We start from the raw sequence: 12695 nt of genomic DNA, 5'->3' as shown, positions 1-12695 counted from the left end.
GGCACAACAGGACGTCATCTATTGAATGATTGATTGTTAATCCAGGGGAACTTCCTTCACTTTCCAGGCGGGAAAGAGGTGGCCTGATTATCAATAAAGGATTGAAGCCTTCTCTTTATATTCCCCTCATTCTCCCTTGTCTTCTCAGAAGCGTCTCATGTCCCTCGTCCTCTACATCTCATTTATTTCAAGCTTTCTTACTCGTTCTTGCCCCATACACAACAACTAGCAGTAGTCTGTGGTTGAAACATCCTGCTAGGATTATATGAGCAGTGCGAAACTTACGTCCAAGATGTCCAAACTCAATATCAGCTCGAAGAAGCCACTGAAGTGTAAGTCTGGCCATTACCATCAGCTTCACATCAAACGGAATATAAAATAACACCTCTCAGCTGGCTATGACATTCCTGCTCTCGGTTTTGGTGTAAGAATCCTCTTTGAGCTCTATGGTGAATTGAAACTGACTTCTATTTTAGGTCTGGCAGATGTATAATATCTAACGCGCACTAACATAGAAGTACACATATTGACTGAACCACAGGCCAAAATCTGACGCTACAAATGCCGTAGCACACGCACTGAAAACTGGCTACCGACATGTAAGTTTCGATCATACCCTGCACCTCATTACCCAATCTAACAACTCATAGATTGACAGCGCCTTCATGTACCGCAACGAAGCCAGCTGTGGTGAGGCTATCAAGAGCTCCGGCGTCCCCCGCGAGGATATCTTCTTCACAACCAAAATATACGGCGGAAAGCAAATGTCGCATGAATACGCCGCCAAGCAGATCGACCAGACCATCGCGAACTCCGGCCTTACCTATGTCGATCTGATCCTCATCCACTCTCCTGACGGCGGCCCAGCCGGTCGCAAGGGTGCTTGGAAGGCCCTCGTCGAGGCACAGGAGGCTGGCAAAGTCCGCAGCATCGGGGTTAGCAACTACGGTGTGCACCATCTTGATGAACTGGAACAGCACATTAAGGAGCTGGAGGAGGAGCGCGGTGGGAAGGGCAAGGGCGGCGTGCTCTCAGTCGGGCAGTGGGAGATTCATCCATGGCTACCACGTCATGATATCGTCGAGTGGTGCGTCAAGAGGGGCGTGGTGATTGAGGCATACTCTCCTCTTGTGCGCGGCGAGCGTAAGGACGACGAGGTTTTCACAAAATTGGAGAAGACACGTGGGAAGTTGTGGGCGCAGTGTCTGATAAGATGGAGTCTACAGAAGGGATACGTCCCATTGCCGAAGAGCGTGACGCCAGCGCGTATCGAGCAAAATGCGCAGGTTTATGACTTCGAGCTCGGTCCCGAGGATATGGAGCTCCTCGACTTTGATGAGTACCAGCCCACCTTTTGGGACCCTACAGTGCAGTCCCTGGAGAAGTAGGGCAAGATTTGGGGATGTATTGAGCTGCTTTTACTTATAGCGATGGATTAATATTAAACGCGAATTCTCCTTTCAAGATATCTGATTTGACATCCACACCACACTCAGGTTTATCTAGCAGTGCGTGTATCGCTTCATTTCACAGGGTATTTCCAAATATATACCTTTCCGTCCCACAAGACGCCATCCAAATCACCCAAACGCCATCCCCGTCGCTTAATCGACTCACGACTCACATTCCAATATCTGGAACCATCCACAGCCACTCATTAGGCATAAAATCCATATCCTCTAACCCGAGCCACCCCTCCCCTAGGTCCTGGATCGGAGGTATCTCCCCAGGTACCACTACGCCTCTCCGCCCCATACCCTCCGTATAATTCCTCCTTAGTTCCTTCCAAAGAGCAGCCAAAAACCCAAACCAGTCGCCCTGGTCCCCCTCCTTTCGTATTAACGCACTCACTCCCTCCAGACGTTGCACAAACACGTCGACATAGGACTCAAGAGCCAACACGGCGCGCACATTCTCCACGCCCCACGACGGAGACGAAATGCCTAGGCTAAGCTCCACCGCGAGACTCAGAGAGTAGTGTATGCGCGCCCAGTTGTAGCCAAACAGGGCGCGGAAATCCGCGTCGTTCAGTGCGACTACGGCATCGAGGACGCGGCGCACAGTGCCAAGACAATCAATTAGGATGGTTGTGCGGGGGAGGGAGAGGGTGTCGTTGGGATGTAGGCCGTGCAGACCTATTTCATGGGTATATGCTTGAACGACGAGGAGGGAGGTTGCGAGGAGAGTGTTTGAGGTGAGGCGGGTTGGGATCAACGACTCGATGCCTGTGAGCGCAGCAGAGAAGGAGCGCACGTGGAAACTCAGTTGGGAATCCGGCACGGGGGGCACAGAGCGGGAGAAATCGTAGTCGAAGGTGTCGCTAATTGACTCAACATGGTGGGCGAGTCGGACTTGGTGGATGAGGAGGACGTCTGAGGGTAGGGCCGAGCCAGAGGAGAGAGACTGAGCGCACTCTTCGAGATAGGGCGTGAATTTCAGGGTGCTTGTTTTGCGCAAGGCATGCGCGTAGGAGGAGCAGATGACGTAGGCACCGATATAGGCGCGACGGGCGTCTGGGCTCCAAGTCTTTGCGGAGTTGGAGGGAGCGGGAGCGCCCTTCGGAAAGGGAAATAAAACGCTGAGATTTTGGCGATCTGCGGGCATGGGGCGGCGGTTGATACCGAGGGTTGTGACAAGGGAGATGGCGAGGGAAGATAACCGGTATGAGGATTTAAGATGGAAGTGACACCTTTGAGAAGGTTAGAAGGATTCATTATTAGCTCAAAAGTCAGGCAGAGAGAGCTTACCAAGAGAGATGGACAAGCAAACCTTGGAGCATGTCCAGAGTTTGCTCGCCATCAACGACCATCCTACCAGCTAATTCTTCCAAATAGGCCCTTTCTAGCTTAGTCTGGAGCTCCCTGTCCTTCCATGACGCAGCTGTACAAATAGCTAACAACAGCATTGGGTTATCGTGCCGAAGCATGCCTGTGGACAAGTTTGGGTGTATGGCAATGTAAGGGAAGTTCTGGTTCATAGCTCTGAACTCTTGCAGGAGAGAATGTGCAGTTTTCAAATCCAAGATTCCCTGATCTATCACGTCAAGGTATGGCCCTTCGTTAGAGCCCCTTGGAATGGTCCCCGTGGGATGGTGCTGGGGAGGATCAAGAGCATATGCGGCTACATTAATGTATTTTGACGTATGGCCTCCCATTCTCTGGTTTTCCAGTGCCGTGTAATGGGACAGAGTTTGCTCCAACCTGTCGATTTGAGCATCCTTTCTTTGCAAATCCGCTCTTGCATCGAATGAAGTCCCATAAGATCCTGGACTCTCAAAAGCAGCACTTCTAGGGTCATTGCTACTCAGATTACTGAACCCTATATCAAGATTGTCCTTGTGTGGCGTCCCTGACTTACGCGTTAGCGGGCATAGTGGTTGGGGGCGGGGTCGCAGCCGGAACAATACACACGAGCCCAATGATCCAACTCTCTGAACTTACATTTTTGAATAGGATATTTACATTCATGTTCCCCATATTCGCATCTTTAGAGTTGTAAGCCCGGAACCGATATCATAATAAGGTAGCCAGTTCTCCCGATGCATGTAAGAATTGCGTACCTTTTGCAGGTTCTCTCTTTGATGTCCGATGGTTCGCATTTTGTCTTTTTCACTTTACAGCGCAGACATGACGACCCAGGCATACTCCGAATGACTCTCCTTGCTCGTTTCCTTGGTTGCTCATGTGAACCATGAGAATCTTCGGCCACAGAAACTTCTGAACTCCCAGCTCCCAACAGCTGGGAAGCGCTGCCGATATGCCCACCTTGGCTTTCACCCGGTAGATAACCTATAGTCCCTTGTGCTGCAGCGTCATTGAGGCCATCCTCACGTGGTTGATTCTCTTCGGTATCTTCATTCTCTGTCACATTCGTGACCGGTTGCTCAGACATGATAGGTTAACGACCACACAGCTCCTCCCATATGCCGTTGGCTGGCACCGACGCCGAGTGGTTACAAAATGAGTTTAGTATGGCAGCCAAATTAATTAAAAATGTGAAAACGTCAACTTTATTCCTCGCGACAATTGGAAATTTGTGGTAATGCGGACGGTTTTGATAAGAGAGAAATAAACTATGAGGTCCAGCCACCACCATGATGACATGTCGCGTCTGGCCGGCAAAAGCTCGGGCCACACTTTTTCCGCCGACCTAGACCACACCTAGACTATAGATCAACAAATACAAACCTTCAGTACAGATAGTTATCAAAAGTTCGAATGTAAAAGGACGAATATTGTGTCTTTTCTGTGATGATGAGAGTTCTCCGGGTGTCTCGTTTTATGGGACTAATGAGCGCGAAATTTGCGGATGCTATCGATATCAGCATCAAGTATATTCTACAGCTAAACCAGCCTTCTCTATCTAAAATAGGGATGTGCCATCAACTTTGCTAGGTTTTGCCTTCACCACGCCTGACAGATCCTGCTGAATCCTCCACTGCTCCATTTTTAAGAGCTCATACACCGTTGAGCACTTAGGCGCAGACACTCCGTACTTCTCCGCCTTCTTCAGTGCGTTCCCCAGGATAACCTCAATCTCCATCAGACGCCCCTGCTCGACGTCCACCAGCATGCTCGGCCGGTATGGGCAGTCGTCAGGCAAACCATAAGCCAACTTCTGGATTGCTGCTTCTGGTAGCTCCACGCCATCCTCCTTCGCGATTGCCACTAGCTCCCGCATCATCGGGACGAGAAGACTCTCTCTCCCCTTGGACGACTGCACTTCTCCAACATCCATCTTCATTAAGGCACAGAGTGTATTGAATGTGCCGTTCCACAGTAGCTTGTACCATCGCGCCTTGGGCATGTCCAGGTCAAGGCTGACAATCCCCGGGCCGCCACTATCATACATGGCAACAAACTCGGTTGCTTGCCGGATCTGAGTCTCTCTATCGAGGCCGTCATGGAAGTGAGGGCCCATGATGACCCTCTCGCTGCCAATATGGGCGATTCCATTCTCCCCCACGGTGCGTGACCCGATCACGGAGACCCCGGAAATAACGGTGTTTTTTGGGAAGGCCTCAATGATGGGAAGCTCGATATCAAGGCCATTCTGGATGAGGACGATAGCCGTAACTCCGGGTGTCACAACGGGCCGTATAAGCTCAGTGACGCTGTAGCTGTCCGGAAGCTGCTTGGTGCTCACAAACACGTAGTCATATTGCTGGGCCTCGGCTCCGGATGGTGGCAACGCAGCTTCAGAAACCGTCGCCACAACTGAACGCGCATGTCAGTGACATTCATATATAAAGGGGATGGGTGCTAACTTCTGCTCGGCTTCCATCCCTTCAAAGTCCCGTGATCTACAGATTCGATATCCCATCCTTTCTCACTTACTATCTTGTACTTGGAACGCAGAACCGCGGTCACATGAGCACGCCCGGAGTTTTCGAGGACGACGGATCCGATTGTGCCGACGCCGCCACTTCCTATCAAACAAACATTACATTTTGGGGCGTTGGAACCCATTGCGGTTATATGCGCTGCACGAGGTGTATATGATGAATAATTAATTAATTGGTGATTCGAGGAGATCCCACTATATTTATACGGGAAGGTTAGCCTCGCGCGGGGTCGGTTCTCGATGGGTAGATGTGGGGTTGTAGGTTGTTGTGGGGCAGCGACTTACGTACAGACCACAGTAACATGGTCGTATCGCCCAAAAGACCGAGGATGAACTATGAGAAAGCTGAGGATTGATATAAACTATTTAGGCCATTGGAGATTCTTTCTGTAGCTCTTATTTTCCTTCAGTGTCACTATAAGGCATTGAATTAAGTGTAGGGACCAATTCACATTTTCTCACGTGATGTAAATTTTCACTTTCACATTGCACATGAAAGTTTTCTTAAATAAGTTATTGACGTTGGTAAAGCGCAGTTAAGCTGCCTTGGTAGTCATTTATGTATTGGTTGGTTTCCCAGCTAAGAACTTTAGCACAAGGTCATTGAACTTCTCAGCATCTTCCCAGTAACACCAGTGCCCTCCAAAGTCTACCACAACCCCTCTAACATATGCATCTGATGCACCGTCACTCTTGTTCTTATCTTCGAGTATGGCGTCTACAATCCACATTGGCCCTGCGGCTGGAAAGCATCCGCTTCTTTCGCTCGCAATGACCAATATGTCAGTGTCGTTGGCACTGGCCGCACCGAAATTCTTCTTGATAGAGCCTCTCCAGTCTATGGCAGTATGATCAGACATCAACTTTCCGAACCAGGTTGGGTCACCTTGCTGGGCAATCTTTAGGAAGAAGCTAGTGTCATCCTCTTGGGCCTTCAGGTACGCCGCCTCGGAGTCAAATTGCTGTCTTCCCCAGGTGGGGTCCCAGATATATGCCAAGCAACCATCAACAGTGCCTTTGTAAACATCGTCGGGATTAGTCGAAAGAGTATCCAGCATGTTCTTCAACGATTCAGAGGAATTGAGGGACCTGTTTCCATGCTCTGGGCCCCATGTGCCGTCCTGTGTGTAGTTTTGAAGCGGAGCCTGGTCGACCCATATTAACTTGTCAAATATGCTCTTTCCAAACTGCTCCGCGAATGACCTGGGGGTGGTATTAGTGTCCATCGCCACGTAATAAGTGGGTAGTAAATTCCTAACCAAGTAATAGCACAGCCAAGACTGCCAGCTATACAGCTCGGCCGAGCAACATTCCCGCCAGCGTTGCCTTTATCACGCGGAAGTTCTGGGTTCAATCCCAACCAATCCATGAGCTCATTCAAATCTTGGCCCAGTCTTGCTACTGTGGCATCCTGTCCATCTGGTCGCCGACCAGAGCGCCCATGGCCACGGAGATCTGGAGCAATGACCCAAAACTTTACCCGTAAAGCGCTGATATTGCGATCCCAGACAGCAGAAGATCCGGTAAACCCGTGGAGCTGCAGAGATATTAGTCAGTGCAGGACGTCACATTTGAACAGTGGCTCCGTCTTACTAGAATTAATGGCTTGTTTGCTTGGTCACCAAGGCTTTGGTAGGCAAGCTCTACTCCATCGGCGGTTGTAAAGAAGTTGTAACCAGGAACTATAATCGCCGAGGGAGGCATCTTATCAGACAGAGACGTATAGTCCACTCTCTATATTAAATCAAATATATAACGAAGATCAATGCGGCAGGAAGTAAACTACTGAATAATATATGTTAGTACCTGACTTTGTGATTGAAACGGTTATAATATGAGATGGGTTGGGTCTGCAGCTCTCGGCATAAAATGAGAGCTTCTTTCTGTACCGAAGCTCCGGCTTCAAAAAATTACACGACGATAAACTTACAGGACACTATCACTCGGGTTACACTTTTCGTGGGCTGTTTATTGCAGGAAATGGTGTTGGGTCTTGCAAATATATGTAAAGAATGGCTGTTCTTCTTTCATCACGATGGCTGCTTTCTCAGTGACCGATTTCGCTGATGTTGACTTTGGAATTGAATTGCGCGAAATCACCTGACACCGACACTTGAAAAGCCTGTGTCACGTGTTAATTTATTGGGTCTATAGCTCTTTCCATATTGTGTTCTTGCTATAGACCTGTTGATCTGGTATTCCCTATTGATGTCGCTTTCTATAATTCTATACATGTTGCTGCTGCCACCAAGTCTTCTCTCCTAGTTTAGATTCTTCAGCCAGATGTACGTGCTGGACACTGCACAATCCACTCATCCAGATTCATATTCTTCAGTACCGTCGAAAACCCGACAGGTATCCCAGTACTACCGCAGATTTCGTTCTTCTTCTCATCGCTCACGTAGCTCGGCTTTTCTTCCGTCGTTGGGTATTCGATCTGAAATACTGGCTTCCCAGCATCGATGACGGGCTGGTAGTCACCACATTCGTCGTACTGGAGACATTCCTCGACAACGTTCCATTGAATTAGGTCGATAACCCGACTCAATATCTTTGCCCCATTCTTCAAGCCAAAGGACATATTCCGAGCATGTGTCGCGTCGGCGAGAAACGTCACGAATTCCACAGCAGTGTCCGTCGTCAAGTCCAGCCCCGACTTATTCTCATACCCGTCAATATTGTCGGGATCAACGCCGTCACAGCCCTTCTTTGCAGCCTGGTCTAGGCGTGCCAGCATTATATTCCGAGCATTGACGGAGCTAGTGTTGAGCCAATATTCTCCTTCCCAGCCCTCCAAGCCATTGCCGTAGTCTTCCGGCTTGAAGCTTGTGGCATCAGGGCGCCAGTCCTCATATGAACCGGCTGAGAAGTAGCATATCACTTTGCGACCCTGTCCTTGGGCCCAAGCGATTATGCTAGCAGTGCTATCGAAGAGATCGATGTCGTACACCGGGACTTCGATCTCGGTCTCATTGATGGGTGCCTGTAAAACAATCTGCCATTTTACCCCAACTGCTGGCTGCCAAAGGGATGTTGCAGACGGGGAGGCTCCTGTCGTAGACGGGGTGGTCTCTGGGCTGGTATTTGACCTTGGATTCGATCCGGTCGCATTGGATGAAGAGTTGCGGTTGCTTAATCCAACCCCGAGACCAATAGCAAGCCCCAGTATAATCAGGCCTGCGACAATTCCAGCAATTATCCAGCGCTTTCTCTTGGAAAACGATCCCGGTTGGTTTGTGTCGGCGTTGGTATTGTGGGGCTCCTCCGAGTGCGTATTCCCGCCTGCCATTGCACAGTATTCGATTTATTAATTCGCCGACTCTAACAACCCGCGAACCCTTTCTTGTTTTCGAGCCACAGTTTGCGAGAGCACTTTTACTGCAGATTTCAGGCTACAATGCTGACCATAATTTAATTTACTTCACGATGAGGCTTCAGTCAGATGTTTGCCATATCTTCAAGGCACCCAGTGGCTGAGTGAAACATTACCACCCCTGAAGTAAGAAAGGATTGGAAGGATTCCCTTGGCGCAGAACTGCGCCCAACCCTCCAAAAAAATGCCTCGTCGCCATGCTACAACAACAGTCGTAAACAATAATCACTTGGTTCATGGGTCACATGACTTTAGTAGAGGGAGACAATAGATTCTGGGCATGTCTGGGGCTCAGTCATGTCCATTCTTGAGGGGATACTCGTTGCCTGAGAAAAGGACCGAGGGACTCCGAGATCCTACATTACCGGCAGCAACAGCGGGCTGTCTGCACGTGTTCATTTGCATTGTCGACGGAGTCGAAGTGGCCGGTCATGCAATTCTCGCGGGTTTGGGATCAAGGCACTGTCGCTCTAGCACACTTCGCTTCCACCCTCAAGTTGTAACAATGGCTGGGTACGCAATACTGGCGGCTTCGTCGGGAGGCCATTGTGATATATATTGCCTGCAAGCGCCGGCTCGGGGGTCCTCAATGCCATTTCCGTTGCAGATCTTGGACAAAAACTTACAATCCCCCCCGCCTTTTGGTATCTGACCACGGACGATCTCTCGACAACAACACAGTCGACGGTGCAGTGGAACAGTAGCGCAACATGGATGTCTTTTCCAGAGTCACCCAGAAGAAATTAGTCCGCAGGCCCAAATGAAAGAATTCAACCCGCTGCAGTATGCTTGTTGATATTCAATTCAACCACAGGACCGATTCGCGTAAGGGCAAGACGTCATCATGCTATGTAGTAAACTTTAGAAATCGTGCGTCAGTGGGTTCAGCAATAGAGGGCCGATGTCACCCTCAATAACAGGAGCAGGCGCCACCAAAAGGCTGAATCTACGGCTCTTATTCAAGCCACAATTATCTACGGGGCAGTCAAGTGCCATCACTTGCCAATCACCAAGCTGGCGGCTGTTTGTGGCTGACATTGTCCACGAATTCCCGCCGTCAGAACGATTTAGCCGCAATATTAACCCCCATACCCCACAAAGTGCCATGAATCCAATCAGCAACTACCGGCGATCCCCAGTTAGAGTGCCGCGCCATGGCCCCCTGATTGGCGATCTCTCCTTCCTGGGATCGGGGGGCGTCTTGCCACTATGTCAGAAACATTAACGTCCGGGGTCTACTATACAGCGTTTCGTTCAAATGGAGCGGGATAAATACTGAAATCTTGGCGGCTCCGCATCAAGCTACAATTTTAGTGGAGGCAATCTTTAAACCTTGGCGACTCCGCATTCGAACTGAACGTGAATGCGTGCCATCGAATCTGATATATGGGGAAAGGCTGCGCTTGGGGGGCGGAGAGATGGGGTAGTGGGCATGCCAATTGCGGAAGGGACAGGGCCATCTTGGCCTTTCATGCTAGCGCCAGTGGTTTTGGGTGATCTCTTCCTCGAATGAGAATACGGCGTTCTGTCTCTTCTCATCCAGTCCACCGAGAGCTTGTCAGGTTTGATATTGGCTTTAAATCAAGGCCCATGGCTAAAACTTTCGGGCAAACAATTAGCCTGTGCCTGGCGCTTCTATCAGATGACTAGTGTTCCAAATGGCCTTCTACGCTCTGCAGCTGACGGCATTAACGTCCTCGAGGTAAGATCTACCAGGAACAGTCAAGGACAGAAGCGTCGATGCTAAGAAACCTCTCACCTACCCAAGCTAGCGACGGAGCAATCGTTCCATATTCCGAGTCGGCTTCCATTGGAAGCTCTCAAAATGAAGCATCAATCTAGGGCTCCCATATTAGCCTCCCGCCGTTTTCGGGCCTGATTCCCCCTCGAAGTCAGATGAAGGGCTTGGATACTCGTTCTACGCGCCAAGTATGGGTCATGAGGTTGTAGATCCGCCACGTCTTCCCGGACGAAATCACGAGTTTCAGCTCATGCCTGTAGAGATATTTTGCTTATAAGAGAGGCGTCCCCTCTGGATTAACTGAGATTCATCCTCGCCCTTTTGTACATTCCTCAACCTGCCTTTGTATATACTCCCGCAATCATGAAGTACTCACTCTCATACACTGCCTTGACGGCCGCAGTTGCTGTCACCAGCGTCTTCGCTGCCCCAGCCGTTGTCCAGAAGCGCGCTGCCTGCTCGTCAGCAGTCACGCTCAGCGGATCTTCCAACCCATTTGCCACCAACAAGCTCTACGCCAACTCCTACTACGCTGATGAGATCACCGCCGCTGTTGCTGGCATGACCGATGCAACCCTCATTGCTCAGGCTAAGAAGGTTGCTGAGGTCGGCTCGTTCAAGTGGATCGATACCATCTCTGTCATCCCCACCATCGATGCCATGATCAAGGACGTTCCTTGCGGAGAGATCATCGGTCTTGTCATCTACGATCTCCCCGGCCGTGATTGTGCCGCCAAGGCCTCCAACGGTGAGCTCGCAGTTGGCGAGATTGCGAGATACAAGTCCGAGTACATCGACCGTAAGTAATGAAGCGCTGGGATTATTTTCGTTTGGCTAATCGTGTTCAGCAATTGTCGAGATCTTCAAGGCCAACCCAAACACCGCCATCGCTCTTATCATTGAGCCGGATTCCCTCCCCAACTTGGTCACCAACGCCGACCTCGCCACCTGCCAGGCTTCTGCCTCAGGTTACGAAGAGGGTGTTGCATACGCCCTGAAGCAGCTCAACTTGCCCAACGTGGTGATGTACGTTGATGCTGGCCACGGTGGATGGCTCGGATGGAACGACAACCTCAGTAAGAAACCCTAGACTCCATGTCAGACTTTCAATGCTAACACATTGAACAGAGCCCGGTGCTGAGGGACTTGCCAAGGTCTACAAGGCCGCTGGCTCCCCATCGCAGGTTCGTGGTATTGCCACCAACATTGCTGGCTGGAACGCCTGGAAGAAGACCCCCGGAGAGTTCGAGAACACCCCCGACGGACAGTACAACAAGTGCCAGGATGAGGACCGCTACGTCACCATCTTCGGTGCGGCGCTTGCTGCCGCAGGCCACCCCAACCACGCGATCGTTGATACCGGCCGCAACGCTGTTCAGGGTCTCCGCCTTGAGTGGGGTGACTGGTGCAACGTTGACGGTGCCGGCTTTGGAGTCCGCCCATCATCGGACACCGGAAACACGCTTGCCGATGCCTTCGTCTGGGGTAAGCCCGGAGGAGAGAGTGACGGAACCAGCGACACCAGTGCGACAAGATATGACTCCTTCTGCGGACACGCGGATGGTGAGTAAACTTCCCAAACTCGTATCTAAACAACACTAACATGGTTCTTTCACAGCCTTCAAGCCATCCCCAGAGGCCGGTGCCTGGCACCAGGCTTACTTCGAGATGCTCCTCAAGAACGCCGTTCCGCAATTCTAAACAACCAACATGGATGTTGGTAAAAGTTTGGGATCCACTTAGAAGGAACAAAAGTTGGCAGAGATTTGTTGGGCGATCTTCATCGTCGGTCTAGAAAGTTATGGCTTTCGCCGACAAGCCACTTGAACATATGATAAACCCATAGCTTCTTGTACATAAAAGAGAATTCAATTCACTCGCTTGAAATTTAAACTATAAATGACGTGAAATGTTGAGATAGTACAAACTATTAGAGGCAATGATAAAGCTGAAATATTCATATAAGAGAATGCTTTAATTAACGGGGGAGTTGGTACCACATACTATGTTTCTGTTCGCTAGGAGCTTAGAATTGGGCATTTTGTCCTTGTGGCGAGTTTATATTGCTATGAATAAAGAATGATAAGAGTAGCTTCTGAGAACCACTCACTATACAGCTCTTATAGTTAAAATCGAATAAGCTTATACCTGAATAAATATTGGGTTATTATTATACAGAACCTAGTGGTGCATCTATGTATTTTTGTTCCATTTGGATCATTTTTAAGATTCTCGTAT

General features: G+C 49.9%; 5 protein-coding genes across 5 annotated transcripts; 1 reads left to right on the top strand and 4 right to left on the bottom strand.

Annotated features, from left to right (window-relative positions):
• Nucleotides 1-1411: 1411 nt before the first annotated feature.
• Nucleotides 1412-4056, bottom strand: VE01_04041 (uncharacterized protein). The gene is made up of 4 exons (XM_059463589.1): nt 3560-4056; nt 3441-3484; nt 2748-3348; nt 1412-2689 (listed from the first exon to the last, which is right to left on the bottom strand). Exons 1-4 carry the CDS (start codon nt 3889-3891, stop codon nt 1621-1623), a joined length of 2046 nt encoding a protein of 681 aa, XP_059319817.1. The 5' UTR covers nt 3892-4056; the 3' UTR covers nt 1412-1620.
• A 23-nt stretch (nt 4057-4079) lies between these two features.
• VE01_04040 (uncharacterized protein) lies at nt 4080-5532 on the bottom strand. The gene is made up of 2 exons (XM_018273517.2): nt 5267-5532; nt 4080-5216 (listed from the first exon to the last, which is right to left on the bottom strand). The coding sequence occupies exons 1-2, from the start codon at nt 5466-5468 to the stop codon at nt 4363-4365; spliced, it is 1056 nt and encodes a 351-aa protein (XP_018131770.1). The 5' UTR covers nt 5469-5532; the 3' UTR covers nt 4080-4362.
• A 368-nt stretch (nt 5533-5900) lies between these two features.
• On the bottom strand, nt 5901-7047 carry VE01_04039 (uncharacterized protein; the record flags this gene model as incomplete). The annotated part of the gene is made up of 3 exons (XM_018273516.1): nt 5901-6546; nt 6603-6880; nt 6937-7047. The coding sequence occupies 3 exons, from the start codon at nt 7045-7047 to the stop codon at nt 5901-5903; spliced, it is 1035 nt and encodes a 344-aa protein (XP_018131654.1).
• Nucleotides 7048-7618: 571 nt separating this feature from the next.
• Nucleotides 7619-8632, bottom strand: VE01_04038 (uncharacterized protein; the record flags this gene model as incomplete). The annotated part of the gene is made up of 1 exon (XM_018273515.1): nt 7619-8632. The coding sequence occupies one exon, from the start codon at nt 8630-8632 to the stop codon at nt 7619-7621; it is 1014 nt and encodes a 337-aa protein (XP_018131653.1).
• A 1235-nt stretch (nt 8633-9867) lies between these two features.
• CEL6C (1,4-beta-D-glucan cellobiohydrolase cel6c) lies at nt 9868-12341 on the top strand. The gene is made up of 4 exons (XM_018273514.2): nt 9868-11256; nt 11306-11533; nt 11586-12020; nt 12076-12341. Exons 1-4 carry the CDS (start codon nt 10821-10823, stop codon nt 12156-12158), a joined length of 1182 nt encoding a protein of 393 aa, XP_018131658.1. The 5' UTR covers nt 9868-10820; the 3' UTR covers nt 12159-12341.
• Nucleotides 12342-12695: the final 354 nt, after the last annotated feature.

The sequence above is a fragment of the Pseudogymnoascus verrucosus genome (genome assembly GCF_001662655.1).
Source record: "Pseudogymnoascus verrucosus strain UAMH 10579 unplaced genomic scaffold scaffold_14, whole genome shotgun sequence".
NCBI classification, from domain to species: domain Eukaryota; kingdom Fungi; phylum Ascomycota; class Leotiomycetes; order Thelebolales; family Thelebolaceae; genus Pseudogymnoascus; species Pseudogymnoascus verrucosus.
The sequence above is the reverse complement of the archived record's forward strand: the minus strand, read 5'-3'. Positions and strand labels throughout refer to the sequence as shown.